The sequence below is a fragment of the Xenopus tropicalis genome, chromosome 4, assembly GCF_000004195.4.
Source record: "Xenopus tropicalis strain Nigerian chromosome 4, UCB_Xtro_10.0, whole genome shotgun sequence".
In the NCBI taxonomy this organism is placed as follows: domain Eukaryota; kingdom Metazoa; phylum Chordata; class Amphibia; order Anura; family Pipidae; genus Xenopus; species Xenopus tropicalis.
In genome coordinates, this window is record NC_030680.2 from 77251190 (window position 1) to 77273395 (window position 22206).

The window sequence follows — 22206 nt, forward strand, 5'->3', positions numbered from 1 at the left end:
GAGGCGTAGGGCTGAAATTTTCGGCAAGCGGAAAAGCGCTTGCCGAAAATTCAGCCCTATGCCTGCTACTTGTGCCTGCACCCGAATGAATGGGATACGCTCGGGTGCAGGCACATGTAGCCGATATACGCATGAAAACGCAAGAGAATACAAAGTCTCACGTTTTCATGCGTATATCGGCTACATGTGCCTGCACCCGAGCGTATCCCATTCATTCGGGTGCAGGCACAAGTAGCAGGCATAGGGCTGAATTTTCGGCAAGCGCTTTTCCGCTTGCCGAAAATTTCAGCCCTACGCCTCGTGTGGCATTAGCCTTAAGTGCAGGTAAAGTTTTAATGAGTGATAACTATTATTATCCCTCTGTAAAATGAACAACAATGAACAAATCTGCTCAAAGTCACTTATTGGGATAAACATTTCATGTGTGGCTACTGGTCATGTGTGGTATGACCTTAGGCCAAAATCATGTATGGTCCGCTTCTTTTAAATGTTTTGCAAATTTTTCTGCAAAGTGAAATGGGACAGATTCACTCATCACTACTGATCTCCACTCTGTCTAGCTGTATCCAGGCCAAAGCTATGGCTGCCTACAAAATGCAGGTGTAGAGAAGCAGACTGTGCAGCATGTGACTCTGGCCTCCGAAGAGTCATTAAAACACAGTTCTGTGTAAACAGTGTAGTAGTTGCTTTTCCAACTTCTGGGCAGTTCAACAGCATGGGAATAACACACATTCAGAGTACACAGTATATGTAGTAGTCTCTTGCCCATCCACTGAGCAGTTAGTGCTGGAGGTTACTATAATCCTGAATTTTGAAAGTGTGCATGTACCATGTTCCAGCCACCGCCGCTCCTTTTTCAGAGGCACCTTTACTTATGGGGGCCAGGAGTCATATGACATTTCACAGCTACAGAAGAAGGGGTTCAGCATGAGTTTATCAAATGCACCTTTAGCACAGCAAATTTCTGATGGTTCTTTTCCGCCTGATTCCACCTCTGAACTAAACTGTCCAACCACTTTAGACTATACTATGTTACCAATCATTAAGAGATACTATGTTACCGAGATCATTTAAATGCATCATCTACCATAGCAGAAATCACAGACCCTATTTTCTCTGTTAACTTATTGCCCAATAAACAGGGTTTATACGAACTTGATGTTTCTAAAACTGTCCAGCTGAATATATTCAGGTCAGGAGGTTATTGTGTATAGCAAACCATGTTGTGTGCATCTTTGGGTTTACGTAATAGGATAGAAGCAGCCCGGATTGCTCCCTGTAGGGACATGAATGAAACACTGCCCTCTGCTGGCTACATATCCATAAAATGGTGAATTGTGTTCGGCAAGTTTATACGCTGGGAAAGTAGCCTCTCATAGACTTGAAGGACTGAATAATATCCTTTTAAATTACGTTTGCCAGACTCAGCAGAACCTTTGCCGAGATTAGAAACGTTGTTAAGCGCCGCCGGAGCGTGCGGGCTATTATAATGGTAGCGCCATTCACAAACAAGAGTTTGGGAACGTTTTAAAAGAACTTTCTAGTCAAAATCGATTCTAGAATGTAATAAAACATTCAGTTACAAAGCGCCAACATATTGAGGAGCGCTAGACTAAAGCGCGCCAACTGCGCGAATCTGCGTCAGAAGTGATTTTCCTGATTTCGCTGGGTCGTAACGTGACAGTCTGGAGTCACCGGGCCCACGGCTCTGCTACAAAGCCTTCTCAATGACTCCCGTGAAGGGGGAGGGAGGGGGACATTGAATTGATCCCAGTCAGAGTCTGTTGAGACGCCCGGAAGCTCCCGGAGCCAGGCGGCTGCGCATGCTCACACGCCGCGGCCTCTTACCCCCAGAAACTATTCCAAGTATGTGCAGGCAGCGGAGAGGCGCACACACATCGGCTGAAGGGAAAGAGCAGACACACAGAAAGTGCTCAGGAACAGGGAGCGTGTCCGAGCGCTAAAGGACACACAGCCGCGTCCTGGGAGGGACAGATATGGAGTCCCGTGATTGTGGAACACGGGGAGCTCAGGGGGAGGCAGCCGGCTACTGCTCTCTGCCCTGGGGAATATCCTGCTGAAGCTGCGGGGCAAACAGGGGAGGAATGGCTGATCCTCTGCGGAGGACATTATCCAAACTGCGGGGGAAGAGATCCAAGAAGGGGCCGGCGGGGGGACTTGGAGCCGAATGTAACGGAGAAGGTAAAGAGCAGCGAGGGGGCACGTACAGGGGTCCTGCAGAGGAGAGCTCTGGGGAGGGGAAGCCACTAGTGGGCTGCGAGGGGCAGAGTCTCGGGGGGCAAACTCCAGCAACTTCCCGGGACTTTATGGCAACTGCACAAATCGGGCCGGAAAGCACAGAAGGGACACTGGGCTGGTGCAGCCAGAACCACAATAATAACAATGATGCTGTGCTAGGGGGTGCAGAAGTTAGCAGCTCGGACACAGCAGGGTTTGTCCTGACTAACGCACACCATTCCTATTTTAATGGGGTAGAGGTTCGGTACAATGGGGTGCAAAGTGGGCACCACTCCATACCACATTCCGTGTCTCATGGGATCAGTAGGATTAAGGACAATGAGGGGATTTTCCCCTGTGGAAAGTATCAAAACTGTAATCTGTCTCCTCTGTATCCCCCTGAATATACTTCATATAGCCATAGTGCTGGTGCTGAAAAGCAGTGGGTATCACCCCACAGTGCCCCAGTTTCTTCATGCCCCTTGACTTTCTTTTACCCTCAGCCTCCCCAGGCAAGGACTGTGCAGGAGTCTCAAACCGAGTTTGTGCCCTCAACATTCATTCCCAGTCACTCGGGTACGTTAGGTGGCAGCCACATGGTGACCCCAGAATACAGTGCTCCGTCACAGGATTACTCTAAATTAGTGGGTACCTCTTTCTATAGAATTACCCAAAACAACTCGGAGGACAGTGAGGAAGATGATTATTATGACAATGACAATTTGTTGGTCCCTGCAGTGACTGAACCACAATATAATAGCATCTGCATAGGGCACGATGGGCTATCACCTAGGTCTGAACAGCTGAACAGGACTGTTTCACCCCAAGGGGATTATTCAGGATACCAGCAGAGTAAAGGCACTGGGAATATCTATCTAGAGACTGACAGGCTGAGGTCTCAGTTGCAGGAGGCTTATTACTTATTAATCCATGCCATGCATGATTTACCTCTTGAAAACCAAACCAGCAAGATAGCTGCTAAAGTAGAAAGGTGCCCCTCCAGTTCTCAGTCCCAAGACAGTGTTTATTCTCAGTCCTCTGTCAGAGCTATAGAAAGTGACGTTTGGTCCTCTGATGAGGCAAGCCCAAAGCAAGTGTCTCAGAGTGACCTGGTGTCCCTTAATGCATTGAGGAATTTAGAAATTAATAGATTCCACAGCTGTAGCAAAAGTTTGGATGCCATATACACCATGCCAATTCAGGAAACCTTGCAGAAGTTTCATAGCGATAGTCTTATTAAGTACAGCACACTGACTAGCTCAGTATCTCCAAACTGTGGCATCGAAGACAGTCAGGGTTCTGTTTGCCACCAAGCTGACACATATATGGACTGTAAGGGAGATGTTTGCCCCCAGTCCACTACCAGAGCCATCAGCAGTGAAATTTCTGGGGTTTGTAATCAGACCCAATCTGATTACCTACATGAAGGAAAACCTGTCTATGAGCATGTGACCTGTAACACTGTTACAGCTGATAGCCAGGGCCAAGTGCTTTCACAGAAACCATCTGGATTAACTGTAAAGAAGATGCAGAAATGGATGTACAAAGGACGATTATTATCTTTGGAAATGAAGGACCGAATTATTGGATCCTCTCAGAGAACCACTGGGTCCTGCAGACTGACTTCTAGTGGTACAAGCGACAGACCTGAACTTCCCCAGACTAGTTCATCTGCATCACTGAAAATGCCTGGAGAGAGCCAAGGACCCCCTGTGACAGGTAGGCCAGCAGGGCATGGGCCCAGCTCCCGGCCTGGATATGTCCATCAGCTCTTCTCTTCTTAGGCTGTGGGGAAGCACAGAAGTCAAGTAATATTTCAGTCTCAGTACTAATGGGTGACTTGGTGGTGGAGCTCTTCTGTCTTTATTTTGAATGTTTTAACATAGGTGAACTTAATTTGTTATGTCTTCCTTGCACCTTGGTTTTACCTAAAGAAAGTCCTTTACTTTAATGTTCCATAAAGCAGCCTTTTGATCTTGTGTATCTTTGCATGTGCAACTCTTCTGTAAAACCCATGTGTATTTTAGGCTTTCAACTGCTTTCTACCAGTGCATGTTAAAATAAACTAGTCATATGGATAACTAAAGGTGATTTAAAAAGCATTTCGATTGCATATAAAAAAAAATACCTTGTTTTCAGCTATTAAGTTAATGAACAGTAATACAACAAGGAATTACAAGAACTCAGAAACCCCTTTACTTAACAGCTGCACAAACATTAGAAAACACTGAGCTGTTCTTCATTTAAGATGGTTTTTTTCTTTGCTTTCATAATTGTATAAGCTGGCCTAACAGCATGGAAACTTGGCTAAATAATTTCATCCAATTCCCTCAGGATGCTCTTGTGTTTTGTTTACACATCAGATTTGAAATAGCTCATGTTGTTTTTTAAACCCACTGTACATTATGGCCTCCATCATCTAGCAGACTAAACACTGGGAATTCCTTTGTCACATCTTGTTAGGAATACCATATAAAGTGGTGACTTTCAACCTGCTGGATTCCAGCTGTTTAACTACATCTCTCTCTGTCACCCTTGATAGCTAAAGTTTAAGTGGTTGCTGGAAGTTGTAGTGCAACAAGTGGCTTCACAAAACTTGTGCATGAAATGCCAGTCTCATTGCATAGGAATGATTTACATTTTATTCTTTCTAATATTAAGTAGTTTTGTGTTTGCTGGCACCACTGTCAAGCATTTTTTAAATATGGACTCTGAGCCAGCTCTTTGTTTTCAAAGCCCTACGATCAAGAAACAAATTATATACTGGCGCATGTAGCAATTTGTTCTTTCAAGCAATTAGTTCAAATATATGTGTGGCTCACGCACTTAAGACAGCAAGTAAGGATACTGTATATGTAGCAGCTTTGATTTCCCGTTATTAAGGAGTTTGAATATGGGCTATCGGTACAGGAAAAGTTTCTGTTAAAGGGGAAGTTCACCTTTAAATTTTAATGGTTTAAAGGGTTTTCTGACTAAGCAAAATTTCACTTAGTCTTCATTATTTATCTTTCATGATTTTTGCTTACTACTTATTACTCTATCTTTTTCTTAGCTGCAACTGAAAATGCTTTCTAGTTGTCAGGGTTACTGACCTTGGCAACCAGAAAACAGTGACTCTGACTTCATTTTTTTGTTAAGGTGGCCATACACATTAAGATCTGCTTGTTTGGCAATGTCTCCTGTTGTGCCCACCTAAGGTGGGTGATACTGGGGTATCGAGTTGGGGGCCCAGGGCCCATACACAGGCCACAAGCAGATAAGCTGGCGGATCTGTATTAATCTGCCCATGTATTGGCACCTTTAGTCTTACATTTATTGCTTATCTTTCTTTCCAGGCCCACTACTTATCTTTCACTGTGATTTTAAGACTGCTCACTGATTGATAGGGCAATTAACCCCTGGCAACCAGACACATTTAAATGCGAAAAAACATAACTAATTGAAAAATAAATAATGTAGAGCAAATCCAAATTATTCAATCCAAATCCAGTTACTGAGAAGTTTAACTGATAGCGACTTTATTGGAGGAATCTTGTAGTTTGCATAGCATGATTTAATTACAAATTTGTGTGGTTCTTATATGTGTTGATTGTATACTGTACAGTGCCCAAAACCACCCAACAATACATTTTCTTTAGCATGATCAATATAATCAATCATTCTTATTACAACTTGTATGTGGTATGTCAAATAACTATCAACAACTTGCTAGGGATAATCAGTGCTATGTTAATGTATGTACATTATCTGTCCCTCACCAGCAGGCTAAGTTGTTCTGTATCTGTCAGCAAGCACAGGGCTGAAATCATATTTTAGAGCTTTTTGTACAAACTATTGTACATGAGGGTACAGCTGATCACAAATCTCTGAAGGTTTTTTTTTTTTAATGGTGCCGTGCCAGTTGCTAGAACAAATTGCTATGGGCTAAGAAGGTATGGAATTTAGAGCTGTTCTGTTTCTGCAGGCCCTGGGGTTACAGATAAATAGAGGAGATTTATTGCTTCATAGCTCTGACAGGGCATTCAGATAAGTTGTAAGTGGTTCACTCCAGGGTACAAAATATAGGCTTAGTATGTCTTGCCAATTCATTTTTTTTTTACCCTTTAGCTCTAATCGACTTAATATTTCTTCTCTTTAGAAAAAAAGTAATAAATTAAAATTATTCTTAGAGATAATGATTATCTTTTCATGTCAGGTAATGATTTCTGTTTCTTGTAGAACTTGGGCATTTAAAAAATGAAAGAACACATTAATACTTTTATAATATATGTGCCCTTTAGCATAGTTGGACAGTATTAATGAACATACCGTGTTGCGATGCTGTGCACCTGAATTGCACTTAACTAGATGTTTGAATATAGTTTTTTGAAAAAATAATTAATGCAGGCCTGGGGCTTCATATGATTCTGACTTATATTATAGTGGGATTTTATTGTATGAACAACCAGGCCTTATCCATCTGAAGTCATGTTTCAGGTATGTACGTATGGCTGTTAATGTATTTGCCATTTATAATCCCCTTTGCATTCTTCCTCGTAGCATTGCATGTTTTGATCTCATTACCCTCTGGGGTCTCTGCCCATAGGGTTGGGATCTAGTGCTCTTTTTTTCTCTTTTCAGGAAAGGTTTTTCATACCCATAATTGTGAGACCCCGAGGGGTGGTGGGTTTACAGGACTGTATTGCTTCGTATATGCTATAGCAACTGTTCCTGGGTATGTACCCTTAGGGTTACAAGTATTTGTGGAAAATTCTTTTAGATACAGGTATAGGTATTTGTTATCCAGAATGCTTGGGACTTGGGGTTTACCAGATAAGGCATCTTTCCATAATTTGAATCACCAAGCCCTAAGTCTGCAAATTGTTTTGCGACCAATTTGGTTTTATGCAGTTCAGGATCAAGCACAATGTACTGTTTTTTTATTACAGAGAAAACTGCATCTTTTTTTTTTTTGTAATTTGGAGCTTTTTGATTAATGGGTTTCCAAATAAGGGGATTCCATAACTGTATATGGTTACCATTTTTGGATGTGTTTGAGCTGTGCTATTGTTTGCTGAGAAGTAGAACAAGTGTGCTCCCTTCTGAAAGGGGAAGCCACTACAGTTTTTTTGGTAGTTTTGTGCTTACAGCTGTCTAAAGGATGTTTTGCATTAGGGTTATCATCATAAGGGGGAACAGACAGTGAGTTGATGACGTGCAGAATGATTGTGGCAATGGCAGCAAAAAAAAAAAATACTGTAGTGCTATTCTGCTTTGGGTGTAGAAATGGCAGTCATTCTGCACATGCAATCAACTCACTTCCCATTCCTTCTTATGAAGATAACCCCTCTTCGTAACATCCTTTTACTGGGAACTTTGCACTAAGTAAATGTACAGGAGTTCAAACAAGCTACACATCTTCCTGCTGAAAACTGAAAAATATTCTGTTGCTCAACTGAATCTGGGAATACCCATTGTGTGTATTTTTTGCGTAACCACAATGCGGTATTTGGTGGATGTACTGCTTGTTGCACATGAAGGTGCCTGGAGTCTAGAGTGTAAATGACATAATGTAATATGTATTAGGCCTTGCAGATGCTTTGTGGTGATATGTATGTATACTTTCATCCAGTAACTTTAAACTTGTGCTGAGTAGTAGGCGCCATATTTTGGGGTTCGTATGTTTTTAATATGGATTTTCAAATAAAAATGATTTTCTTTTTGAATTTTCTTTTTTGATAAAAAGCAATCTGAGTAGTAGCCTACCTGTGTGGCTGTGTTCTGTTTGAGGTACAGTGCTCTGCAGGACCAAAGGCAATTGATGCACATGCTCTGCGGCCCTGCAACTCCTTGTCTAAATGTACTCACTGAGTTTGTATTCAGCACAGTGCAATTGGCTATTCTTTCTGTTTGATAAATAATTTATGGAAGTATAGAAAACAGAAAAAAACTAATGGGAAGTTTAAATCTTTCTTGTCTTTTTTTTTTTTTTTTTTATGTGAACCAGCAGTGCACCTCAACATAATGAGCTAGGACTTCCTTAGAGCAGAGTGTAATTAGCTATTTATAAAGCACAACTCCTAATTGAAATGGATCCTTCCCAAAGGTCACCTAATGAATTGAGTGCTCGCAGCTACTAGCTGCATAAACTCTCTTGAGTTGTCAATGCACAGGAAAAACAAATACTTCGGTGACCCTTATGATTTTTTCTGAAATATTCTTGCTTTTTGTTCTGACTGGAAAAAATGTAAAGTGCAAATGAGGTCAGATGCTAGATATATTGTTGTATAGCAACATGGGGATGAATTTTACTGAACTCGGCAAGCTCCAGATTCAGATTCAGCTCTTAGGCTAATGCCACACCATGCGTATGGTGTATATTTTCGGTAAGCCGAAGAAACGTTTGCCGAAAATACACGCCATACGCTTCTGCTTGTCTGCACTTGAATGAATGGAATACGCTCGGGTGCAGGCACATGTAGTCAAAATCAGCATAAAAACGCAAGAGAATGCAAAGTCTCTCATATGAATGCAGATTTTGGCTACATGTGCCTGCACTTGAGCGTATTCAATTAATTCCAGTGCATGCACAGGTAGGAGCGTATGGCGCTTATTTTCAGCAAGCGGTTTTCAGCTTGCTGAAAATATACGCCATACGCATGGTGTGGCACTACCCTTAAACTCACATGACTTTATGAATTTAGCTAATTTACATATGCAAATATGAGTTTATGATTCAGCTTAATCTTTTGTGGAGGATTTGTTATTGAGCTAAATCCAAAAACAACAAGACTAAAAAAAACCTTGAACATCAGAGTGCATTTGAGAGAAATGTTCAGGAACATATTTTCAGCAAATAATTTGGAACACAGTTACATCAGTTTCATGAATCTCCCCCAGAGTAGTTACCCATAGTATCTAATTACCAATTAGTGCTTATTAGGAAATTTTTACCGTTTCTGTGGTCAGGTGGCAGGTAATTGTCTCTGCTTTGCCATAGGAAGCGCTTTTTCCTAGCTTTTTTTGACAAATATGGTTATATTGCTAGCATTGGTTTCTTGTGAGAAAGCCCAATGTGCCATTAGCCTAGAGCCTTATATATGAGTTATGGCTGCTAAATCAGATGTCGCTTGTTTCATGGGAAGCCAAAAATTGTATTTAGTCACTTGTTTGAAGCCAGATGTGAGTTTTTCTGGTATAAACTTTAAAAAAAATAAATGTTTTTCTAAAATACAAAAAATAGCATTTGACGTCATTTATTGTATAATTCAGTACTGTGGTATACTTTACATCTCAAGTTCCCATTTGTTTGCATACTGATACTCAGTCTACTAGATATGTTAGCACCTTTTGTAACTTTAGTAATTTGTCATTAGTAGGATACCACTTAATCACATCAGGTGTCAAATGCAGAAAGGACAAAAAAGAAGCTTAGGAAAAAGAAGAGAAGGGAGAAGGTAATGGAAATAAACAAATGCTTCATATTGACTGGTGCAGCTAGAGAATCTGTTTATGGGATTTATATACATGGGATGTATAGAAAGGTGTACTTTTTTCTTTTATCTAAAGGAGATATAACAGGCAGAAACATTTATGAATCCAAATGCAATTTCTGTCTGTGCCTTTGGGTTGTGTGCATAGTTTTATGGGTCATATTTTTTGGATAGTCTGTTTTCTGTGTAATGCACGCAATATTCCAGAATAGTTTGTAAATCAATAATGACTTTGATCTGTTAATTACGTATAAACAAAGGAGACCTCGCACTACAGTTCAAACTCCAGGGTGCACAGTATGTATATTAGGGTAAAATTATTAGTGTAAAGTATACCACAGGGCGATTAATTTTGATCTTTTAATTCACACAGACATTTGAGCATGCAGTTTAATATCTCCATGAACCATACCTGCAATGAGCTGTGCACATAAGTCTCATTTTCAAATATCCAATATCATGAATTTTTTTGAAAATTAGCAACATCTAGATGGCTGCGAAAGCATAAGCGCTGATTATATTTAATAGGTATTTCATTTCATTGCCTCACCTACTAAATATTGTATGGTTACAGCATTACTATGGTGTAATGGATACAAGTTTCTGTAACTGTAGATTATAGAGTGAGAGCAGGCAATGGGAATAGATTTCTGGTCATAAGATCTATTAATTACTTGTTGTTAAGTACTATGTTGGCATACCATGGTACCCCAGGAGAGTAAGTAAAGAAGAGGGCTGGAGTCTGTAACTCTGGCACTGTAATGTGTTGTCTTTGACTACTGCTATTCATCAGTGAAAAAATTTGGCGATTAAAATGCCCCTTCTGCACTTGTCACTTCTTTTAATATTATTTAATGACAGGGTCGACTAGCTGACCTGGGTGTAAAAAAATGCTCAAACAAGCAGTTTGATAGGCAGTCCTGCTGTGCATCAACTTGGATCGGTTACAGGTAGAGAGGGGCATTTTGTTCTTTGCAGTTTTTTGCTTGGTAGCAGTGGCATGCAGAATGTCCCTGTGTACCATTACTCTGTTATACAGCTTTTTATGACCGGTCCCCTTAAAAAAAATCTTTTAAAAACTTCTAAAAAAACAGCTTATAATACTTTTGACACAAGAGGTTTACACTGTGTAAGGAACCACGTGGCTACCGGGCCACTGATATATCGAGCATCAGGTGCCCCACTCCTTGCATACATGGCTTTGCTTCTTGTTGCTGGACATTTACTCCTTGTGGGCTCAAGAACTCATATTTCAGGACGATGAGCTGGCCACCTGAGAATGTGTTGGCGGTAAGGAAAACCATGGGCGCCTAAAGCCTATCTTGCATAAAACATAATTCCTATCTAGCATATTAGAACTCACAGGTTTTGTGGGATCTAAACAGTAAGATAATCTGTAGTTCAGCTCTTTCAGTCTAGTAAATGATGTGAGTAAGTGTTGCTCCAGCTATATCATAAAACTTACATCATGGCCCAAGCAAGGTTATCTATTAAATTTTCTGTTTCCATCTAATTATTACTGCAATGTCACATTTCTAACTTGAACCACCTTTGAAGGTTTGTAGATTAGGAGTCTTCTTGAAATGTTTTACCTGCTTTGGATTGTGTTTTATGTAGAAATAAGACTGGCGTCTAGTCTGAGTGTATTTTGACAGATGTTTTTCTACTTTTATTAATAAAACGTATCAAGTAACCTCTAGTTAATCATGAACGAACGCTGGAGATAGCGAGGGAACAACTTTGTTTGCAACAGTTCTGTGCATCAGTTTTCTTGGAATGCAGTACAAGTGTAAACGTGCCTGCGGTATCATACCCACTGCTGTGTCAAAAGACTTTCTGTTAGGACTTCAAATAACTTGTCTGGCCAAATTAAAATTTGGCACAATTCAGCTTCCTGAAGAATGTAAAGCTAGCCATGAATACAGTTGCAGCACTTTGCTCAAGGACTGTTCAGTGTATGGAATACTGACCCATTGCTTTCATTAGTGCTGAGCTAGTTGCTACATAATCCTTGCTTTGTTTTTGGGGGACTGCTACATGCTGCCAGCCCGTGACTTTGTTAATGACAACTTTATGGGGAAAGTTTGTCAAGGCAAAAATTTCAGGGGGATAAAATATTTTTACTTAAAGTGGAGGAAATTTACATATATCTCGCTGCTTGATTAAAATTGAGCAAAATAGTTTTTCCTTCTAAATAGGGTTCACTGTTTATTGTAGAGCTGTGCAGCTACAGAATAGGGCTGCAAATTAAGGCAAGGGGGGGGGGGCGCAACAGAATGGTACATTGAGATACCGTCGGTAAGGAGTTTCTGTATTCTCCCTGACTGGGTTTCTGCTATGTACACTGGTTTCTTCCCACACTCCAAAAACATACAGGAATGTTATTGGCTCCTGATAAAATATGAATAATGTATGCACTAATGAGATAGTGACTATGCGAAGAGCTGTTGAATAAGTCGGTGCTATGTAAAGAAAAGGGTAATAAATGAAAGAAAGCTTGTGCAAATATGAGGCACATTGCGCTCTTATTGGACACTGACTCTCAGCTCTTAGCTTCTGTTTTTTATTAAATAGGGTTAATCATGTATTTTTCTTAAAATATATACCTTCATTATATCACTTTTTAAAGTCTTTATAACATATACTTAAATTATGCTGTTTAGTTTTCAGTGCAGTGCTTCAATGCTTTCCATTTAAATTAATTCTGTGGGGTTTTATTCTCTGGTGTCTGCAACTTTTGTCACAAAATGTTTTTGGCAAAAAGGAAAGGATGATTGCAGATGGCTTTCAGTTATAATCAATAGCAGTTACCCATGAATATGCCAAACAGCACCTGTTATTCAACATGTGTGGTGGGAGTCATTTTAGGCTATAAGTGGACCATTTTGCCATACTCACGAGCACTTTTTAATGGATGCTATCTGTGAAATTCTTCAGGTTTTACATCATGAGACATCCTGGCAAAAAAAAAAAATTGGGTAGGTCACCATCTGTGAGGTTACCCTTACAGAATATTTGGTTGCAACTGGCTACGTCAGAATTTGCACTGGAGTGAATGATGCATTGCTTGCAAGCCTTAAGGCTTATTTCCCATATTAAGATTGTTGGTATTTTTTGCAATTCAAGTAGCTTGATTAATAGCAGAGGAATTGCTCATTAAAATTAAATTCAGTTAAAGGCGATGTAGACCCCAAAATAAAATATGCTTTAGGGTAAAGACACATGGAGCTACTAAAATAGACAATGCTGATCATTTACTGATAATTGTCTCTATGTGTGTTTTAGCTGAGGCAATTCTCAGTATTGTCTATGGCAGGGTATTTTCGTGACAAAATAGCTGCCACTAGTTGCTCTGTGTGTTTTCACCCTTATAAAAGAAATTGTAAGCAAACCTTTGTTGATTAAAAATTTTCTGCTCTTTTAAAACTTGTCTTGAAAAATATATGGCCACACATCTTTCTGTGGCTTGTCTTGTCTGGCAGTATTAATAATATGTTTCAAATTTAAAATTGGTATAAATATAAAATGTTATAAATATGTTATATAAACATAACTTTTTGCTTAGGCTGGAATTAATGTTTTTGATTAGGATGTCTAGTGCTGTATTGACCTTTCTGGTATCCCAAATAAAGAACACTGCTGAATGAGAGGCCAGTATGCATACTGCAGATTGTGTCCACAAGAGATGGAGCACATGAGGAGATTCTACCATTTTGTCTCCCTATTGAAAAGGGGCAAAGTGCTAAAAAGTCTCCTTTCGTTCAAAGTGAAAGGAAATTACCATGATGTACATTGCCTGGTCTAGGGATAGGCATGTGTGTCCCTCTATTTTTGATGTATGTTTGTCACAGCACAGGACAATGTGTATCATGGTGTTTCTTATTTACTTTGAATAGGGGGAGATATCATTTTTTTTTTTTTCCCCCTAACTTGGTGTGATGAAATTCTGTGACTAAATACCGAAAATTTCCCTATGTGCCATTAACCTTAAGCTGGCCATACATGCACAACTGAAGTCAGGCAGTTTGTCGGTTCCCATTTCCTGCATGAAATGGTCATTTCACCAGTTAAGAGAATTTTTCTGGAATTAATATAGGTAAATGCTTGGTCACACACATCAAATGTGGTCAAAGTTCATAAAATTGTTATTATAAATACAGTGCAGTGTTTGAAGGGACAGGTGTCTCTTCCTCATATTCGCCTGAGCAATAACACCTGTCTCTGTGCTATGTACATACTTGGTGATGCTAAACGTTTGACTTTATGAACAAGCTATAAATTATTCAGGTGTATGCTTGTAGCTTATGTTGATTACTATATGTTGATAACTATAATTAGCCTATGTTTGCCAGCATTCGAGTCAGGGCTGTTGTTGCAATTGTAACACAGATTAAGTGGTTGGCCTCACTAAATGCTTACTGTTTTTATATAGGAATTGGTTAAAAATGAAATAGTAAAACAGAAAAACCTTTGTTTTCTAAAGAAAAACTGTATATATTAGAAAATGCTAACAATGGACAATCAAATGGCTACTTAAATTAGTAAATTAAATGTGATAAAATATTTTTTGTGGTTAGGTTATGTACACTTTAACTTATTTAGAGCTACTACCCTTCAATACGTTCACCCTTTAGTTTAATGTAGGTAAATTAGTGGCTTATTGTATTACTAGGGTGGGGTACTTTTGAAATACTAATATAGTTCCACAAAACTTCCATTAAATGGAGTCACAAGTATTACAAGGGGCATTCTTTATTTCAACATTATCATAGCCGTAACAATAGGGAGAACGTTTAAAACAATTAAAAAAAACTAAACCCACACCATCATTGCCACCACTATCCCCACAGTATTGCAGTAGGAATAAAACAGGAGCAGAAATGGTTCAGACTAGATTTACATTCATGTATTATAAAGGGGCAACTACCTTAATATTAGTTTAGTTGGATGCATAAGGGAGAATTCTCCACATATGCTGTCCTTCGTGTCTGGACACCTATAAGAAGAAACTTTTTTTATTATAGTTATGTTATACAGACTTCTTACCATTACCCTCCCCCCACTTGCCTCAGGAGACCTTATTGGGAGGAATGGAGAATGCTTCCGAGCAGAGACTGAATATGTAGTGCTTTAATGGTAATAGATGGGTTCAGAGTTATTCAACATTCTACTGAAGGTTTTTCTGCCCAAGATAATGAAAATTCTATTTATATAAAGGACTGTGCAGAATGATTGCTTGCGCATAGGCATTCTCCTTAAAAACGTCCATTCATCTTTGGCTGTTGTTTTTTTATTCCGCTGGCACAGCAGTTGCTTACAAATATGGTGGGCAACTTCTTTCTCATCGGTTTTGTGCATGCCGCGCTGCAGGTGGTACTTGATTGTGACAGGCTGGAGTACCAATGTAAACAGAGTTTTCAGCCTATGCCAACCTTTTGCTATCTGCTTCCCAGTATGTGGGTAGTATTCTCTGCACTGCAATTAAAAGAACAGAAGTGAGCCAGCCTCCAGCACCTGAGTGGTGAACCTAGGCTGTCGTGTAGAGCTTATGCAACAAAACATAAACAGTGTATCAGCAGCACTGTAATAGATTACTTTTGCTTCTAAATATTATTTGTAGTAGTAAAACAAAGTAATTTATTTTTGTACAGATACTTGGTTTCTATTGGAATTATGTAGAGCTTTCCTTTATTACCCCACAGTTGATTATATGAATTTTGTTTAATATAGAGGTGCCTTCATGTGCTGTTTGGTAATGTCTGCTGTCTAGTTATGACAAAAGTACATAATTCGTACTTGGACTTCTTCATACACAGATTTTTAAAGTGCTCACACAGGATCATTTTTGCTAAAGGGAACATAGGTAGCCATGCAGGTTAAAGGAGAATTTGGGGAAGGCCAATTTGTTAGACTCTCCCCAGTGACCGTTATTGCTGGCTTGTTACTCCCAGATGGGCTTCTCTTTTTTGCAAAAAAAACAAAAGGGCCTTGGCTTCTTTCCTATAGACAGCAGCAATACCATCTTCTTGCCAGCTTCCAGCTAGCTACGAGCTGATTTTTTTTTCTCTTTTAAGGTTTTCTACTACAGTTCCTTTAATGCGTTTAACCATATGTTTAAAAATGTATTTTATTTTTAGATACATTTTTTTTAAAACGGGTTCACAATATAAATTCTGAGCTGAAACCAGTTTTGTGGGCCTGCTCCCACATTTAATCTAAGCCCACATTCAAAAAAGTTATATATTATATTTGATTATAATTTATTATTTAGCTGTAAGTGTTGCAAGTAGGTCTGCACTTAAAAAGCCCACTGAATATTGGTTGGTTTAACCCTACCCACTTTTGATACACATAGAAACACATATTAAAAATAAAAAAAATTACACACTGTAGAATCACAGCTAAATGTGAGGGACCATAATGTGGCAAAGTGATCATTTTGCACACATACATTCTATACCATAAAAAATTAAGTGGGGCCAAAAAAAGCTATAGTTTACATGTAACATGAATTTTATGTTTGGTATTGATGCTGTACCTTTAATAACCTAATGTCATGATCAATACAAAAATGTATTTGCCAAGTATGTTCTTGTAATAAAAACAAATGTTTGAGGCAATGGTTTATTGATGAAAATTTTTATTTTTTATTTTTGGTCAATCAGATTTAATTGAAAATGTCTATGCTTCAACAGTCGTCAGAAAAGAGCTCAAAGTCATCGAGGCAAACGAGCACAATTTACAGAAAAATCGCATCACAGTGTCAAAGAAACGGAGTTGGTTAATCCAGAGCAGCCACAAATATCAGCAACGGGAAGAGAATAATGGCCCTAAGAGGCCACCTGACAGTAACCAGATACAAAACTCTTATAGCTTTAGGCTCAAACAACAGCAAACTTTAGTCTCAGTGGAAAAAAATAGCTGCAACAGAACCCAAGTGCCTTGCAATGAGGTTGTTCAGCCGACCCCAGCAAACCCCTTAGTACTGCCCAACTCTGTCACGGACCACAATGAAGATAATGATGCAGATGATGAAGGAGAAATTTGGTACAATCCCATTCCTGAAGACGACGATCAGTACCTGAGCACAGACAAGACTTCATGCCAGATTGCTACTGTTTCAGGAAGTGATTTATTGAAAACATCAGGGAGCCCTGGAGGACTTCCACGTTCTGCAGTATGTGTGGGGGATATGATGCAGATGTCTCCTACCAGTGAGATTAATCATGCAGATGCCTTACATTCCAATGACTATTGCACGCAGCTGCACAAGCAGAACCTTACTTCTAAGGCTCAAATGGCACCATCTGAAGAAGTGACTCCGGCCCCTAAATCGAATGAATCAGGTACTGTGTTTTGTGTTTTGTCTTTCCCTTACACACAATAACAACCCAAATCTGTTTTCTGTAGTGATAAACAGCTTTCTGTGCTTTATGTTATTTGTAACTGTAATTGCTGCTGAAAGCAGTATTTGTTTATCCCTAACTATTCATTGGTTCTCCATTTCTGCTCCCTTGTTGAGTCAGAACCAAAAGTGCAGAGACTATAAACAGCCAGACAGATACTGCCTAAGTAGTTACGTTTACAAATATAGGTATGGGGATCCCTTATCTGGAAACCCGTTATCCAGAAAGTTTCAAATTACGGGAAGGCCATCTGCCATAGACTCCATTATAAGCAAATAATTCTAATTTTTAAAATTAGATTACCTTTTTCACTGTAATTAGAAACCAGTACCTTGTACTTGATCCCAACTAAGATATAATTAATCCTTATTACAAGCAAAACCATCCAAATTAGGTTTATTCAATATTTAAATTTTAAGATGACTTAGGTCACCCCAGGTCCTGAACATTCTGGATAAGAGGTCCCATACCTGTAACTTCAGCACCACTGAAAATTGTTATATTGTTAAATATACATTTATATTGTCTTTCATTGTTTCAAAAACAGTGTTTGGAAGAGATTCCAAGAGATTTATCTTATGCACCCAAACTGTGGCTGACTGTTGTTCATGTTATATATGTGTGTGTGTGTGTGTGTATATATATATATATATATATATATATATATATATAAATATATAGTCCAAAATAGATGCCGCACTCACAGGACTTAGTAAAAATAAAGAAATGTTTATTTGATGGAAAACACGTCAAACTAACGTTTCGGCTGCATCCACGTGGATGCAGCCGAAACGTTAGTTTGACGTGTTTTCCATCAAATAAACATTTCTTTATTTTTACTAAGTCCTGTGAGTGCGGCATCTATTTTGGACTATATATTTATATATATATATATATATATATATATATATATACACACACACACACACACATATATAACATGAACAACAGTCAGCCACAGTTTGGGTGCATAAGATAAATCTCTTGGAATCTCTTCCAAACACTGTTTTTGAAACAATGAAAGACAATATAAATGTATATTTAACAATATAACAATTTTCAGTGGTGCTGAAGTTACAGGTATGGGACCTCTTATCCAGAAAAATAGCAAAAAACAGGGCACACTAATGTAAAAAAATAAATAAATTGCAATTTATTAGACAAAAATCCCAACACGGTTCAACCCCAGTAACAAGTTCTTCATGCACACTTGCAATTTTTTGTTTGCTTGAGTCCCTAACAAAGACTCCGTTACTGGGGTCCAAACGCGCTGGGATTTTTGTCTAATATATTGTGATTTTTTTTTTACATTGGTGTGCCCTTTTTTTTGTATTTGAATGCAGGGCTAATTCTGCCCTCATGACTGCCCTTAGATGGCCTACCCAAAGCTGCTCCCTTCAACTTGAGTCATGGCAGGGGTGGCACTTATTATCTCCCCACTTAGTGGTCATAGTCGCATGCAATCTAGCTGCCTACTTAAGTGATTATTGTAACATGAAGTTTAACTTCCACCTGCCTTCTTTCTGTTATAGAATTCAGTAAATGTGTCCCATGCTCAGGGCCGGATTTGTATTTGCATGCGTGGGTCTGGGGGAGAGGTCCCCATTGCTCTGTATATGAGAAAAACTTTAATATTTTGGTGCGGCGGGGCTGCCCCCTAAATTGTGCCTCCCTAGGCCTGGGCCTTTGTGGCCTTTCCACAAATCCGGGCCTGCCCATGCTCAGGCCAGTTTTGCAGGCAAAATTTACCTGGATTTGTACTGTGTGAAATATCCCCATGATTTGTTCTTTGCCCCTTTTTATTTGGGTTTGTCAGCACTGAATATTTAAATTAGAGAGTGCTTGTTATTCAAGTGTGAATGACAGCACCCTTCAATTTAAAATTTCAGTGAATGAGTATTTTTTAAAATGTTATATTACATCTCAGAGAGAGAAACAGGTAGAAAGGCAGGCACTTAAAAAAAGATTTTGTGGCTTGCTGTTTTAACATAGTTTTAAAGCTGTGCAAATTTCTCGCTAAAGGGTTTCCTAAAAGTTCTTTATAAAGGGCCATTGATTTGGGGTAACTACAGGCAGCTTACTGTTTCGTTTTACTTAGCTACAGTACAGCATTTAGTCACTCTGCAGAGGTCCCCTAAAGGCGTCTGTGCTACATCTGGCATCATCTGTTTGCAGTTTTGGCCTAAGCACTCAAGTGAATGGAGCCTTATGCACAGCTACAATGTTTCTTATTGTTTACTTGCTACAGACTTTTTTTTGGGGGGTGGGGGGGGGTCTGCCACGCATACATTTTACTTTGACTCTTTTATGGGCCCGTTTTAGTAGTTACGGCACTGGCTAAAATGTTTTTCTGAAATAGTAAACATTAATATTTTAACAATCTATGCAAAAAGCACTGACATTTCTAGTGACATGCTTAACTAGTAAAAGTTATAACCTGCACTGCCTACAATAGGATTTTACAACTGATGGCCCTACAGTGGATTTGCATGGCCTCTAGTCTGCTTGAGAGTACAACAAATTTAGAGGTGTAACAATTACCCTGGCATTTTATGGACAAATGTATAAAATGTAATCTGCCATCTATATTAAAAAAAAACAATAAAACCGGATGGCAGTGATAATTATCTGAGTTCTCATATTGCTGTGGAGGCAAAAACATAGTCAAAGAGGCCATGGCATTAGTAAAGTAAGTATGGTCTATAACTTATCTCCCATTAATGCTGCTTCCATGTTTACTTAACAAACTGAGTTCATTCAGTCCAGTTGCATAATCTGTTTATGTAAAAAAAAAATTTAATTTATGAATGTATTATTAAATGTAATTATTGGCAATTAAGTAATATCGAGTAATCAGTTATTTTCATTTATTATCAACAAATTCACTAATAGTACATTTATAAGTCGGGTTTTCCACATATCACCTTTCTTGGTGATAATAGAAATTGACCACAATTTTGCCTTTATTTGGGACAATTATGGCGCTTGTCTTGAAACCTTGCGAAACTGCTTACCCAGCCTGGATGTGATGATTAGCAACTATATATATTATATATGTCATATTTATTAAACCTTATATTTTCATGTGTGTGTTTATTGGAGCATCATAAATTCCAGGGGCCTAGTAGCCAGCTTTTTTTATACTGACGTATGTTGGTAGTTTGCCCCTCTCTTGACTTTGTGGCTAAAGCTTTTCTTCCCCTGTCCTGTGCCTTGACGTATGGAAGCAGCTCAGGCATTTGGAGCATTCTCTTTTCATAAAGCATCTGCATGACCAATATCTAGTATAATAATTAGTGCCAGACATGCCTAAAATTGCTGGTAACTGATGCATATTAGCTTGCATCTAGAAGCCAGGAAGTCCCGAGAGGAGAGCAGACGTTGATGGCAAATCTACTACGCTAATGGGTTTATGTAATATCAGGAGCAAAGTTTGCTACACTTCTTACCAAGTATAGCAACCAATCAGCAGGTAGTATTTACTGTTTAAAAGGAAGCGTTTCATTGGTTACCATGGATTACTGCTCCTGGGCAACCTTTTTGCATTTTATTACATATGGGGGGGTTAAGCTTTTGGGTACTGTAGTGCGTGAGGAGTTTGAGAACAAAATTGCACTTAAGAAAATGCTGATCAGTAGTTGTACTAGAGAGAGGGAGAGAAAATACCTCTGAAATATCAGTTGTTGTTTCACAAAAGAGCATGCTTGTCCTATGAATGGCTATCAAATTACTAAACATAATTGCAAAGCATTCCATATCTTAAAAGAGCTAAACCGGAATTGCAACTCATAGGGGCACATTTACAAATACACAAACGCTGGGAGCTTTCATTCGAATGCTCCAAGCATATTTGCGCTGAATTATTCGTAGCTTGCGCGATTTTGACAACTCCCGTGCGACTTTTTCGTACGCTTGCGCGAAAAAATTGGAAAGGTTTTCCCGTTGTTTACAATCGTTCGGTACGAAAATTTTGTGACTTTCGGATCGCCAATATGATATTATTGTGAATAATACGATATTTTCGTGATATTTGCAATCTTCAGAAATTTTCGGATCCAATCCGAATTTATCCCGGGATTCGAACTCGTGATTTGATAAATCTGCCCCATAGAGTAATCACTGTGATTGTGCCTCATATGTTGTACTTTAGTTGTACCGTTAGGTTAGTGGCTTATTTTGTCACTGAAAAATTGGGAATATTCAGGTGTGACCCGGACCCTAAAAATTTCACACTTTATGAACATGGTAGTTCAGCCCTCTTGACCTGCTTGCCCTGGTCAATAAGTTGCATATTAAAACGTAATATGTTTTAAAAAGAAAGCATACTGGTGTTAAGGTAAATATTCCACTGGGCTGCTTAAATGATCTGTTTACATTTCTTATTGTTATGAAAGCGCACATGCTCCGAAACAGACTGTCCTTGTAGGCACTGTGCCTTTTATGGGCAAACAGGAGGGGAACTGACTAAGAAGAATTTTGCTAGGGGATCTCTGACAAATAGCTCCACATTAGCGGGCCCCTGGATGCCATGAATTACTTAGTGCAGGAGTCATTCAGGCTTGTTCTCCAAGTGCTTGCATTTACGTCTGTATGAGTGAAGCTTTGTCCAGTTTTATCAAATGCTGCACTTGTGATCGGTCTCTGCCAGAGCTTCACAGCAGGCGGTTTGTAAATAGGCTGCCTCAGTTGTAAAGGGAAGGAGGGGGGGTGCATGAATAACACGACATCTGTTCCGTTTGTGAACACAGCTTTGTAGAATATCCATGAGATGTGCACCAATATAGTAGAGGTATGCTGATCATTTCTTGTCTATGCAAATTAGTTAACTCTTTTCTCTGTGCTCTTTTCTTAAGGGAACACATGCTTAAAGGAACTCTATATAATGCTTTAAAATGAAGTTCTTCTTCAAATGAACATTTAGTATGTTGCAGATAGTGGCAGTGAAAGTTTTCAGTTGCTCTTCTGTTTTTTTATTTTATCTTTAAATTATTTCAACTCTCCAGCTCTGGAATGTTGCTTTGTTTCCTAAAGGACCAGCAACACCATTAAGTAGAAATATTTTATTTAAATGAATCTGATTCAGCAGCTGC

At 39.0% G+C, this 22206-nt stretch overlaps 1 protein-coding gene across 2 annotated transcripts in view; it reads left to right on the forward strand.

Moving 5' to 3' along the window:
* Positions 1-1398: 1398 nt before the first annotated feature.
* Positions 1399-22206, forward strand: part of syde2 (synapse defective 1, Rho GTPase, homolog 2) — a 50376-nt gene continuing 29568 nt past the window's right edge. The window contains exons 1-2 of one of the 2 annotated variants that reach the window (XM_002931674.5): positions 1399-3957; positions 16376-17056. In XM_002931674.5, the coding sequence (XP_002931720.3) occupies positions 2106-3957; positions 16376-17056 (2533 nt within the window). In that variant the 5' untranslated portion in view covers positions 1399-2105. The remainder of the gene's footprint in view (positions 3958-16375; positions 17057-22206) is intronic. The other variant, XM_031900844.1, reaches the window with a different exon arrangement.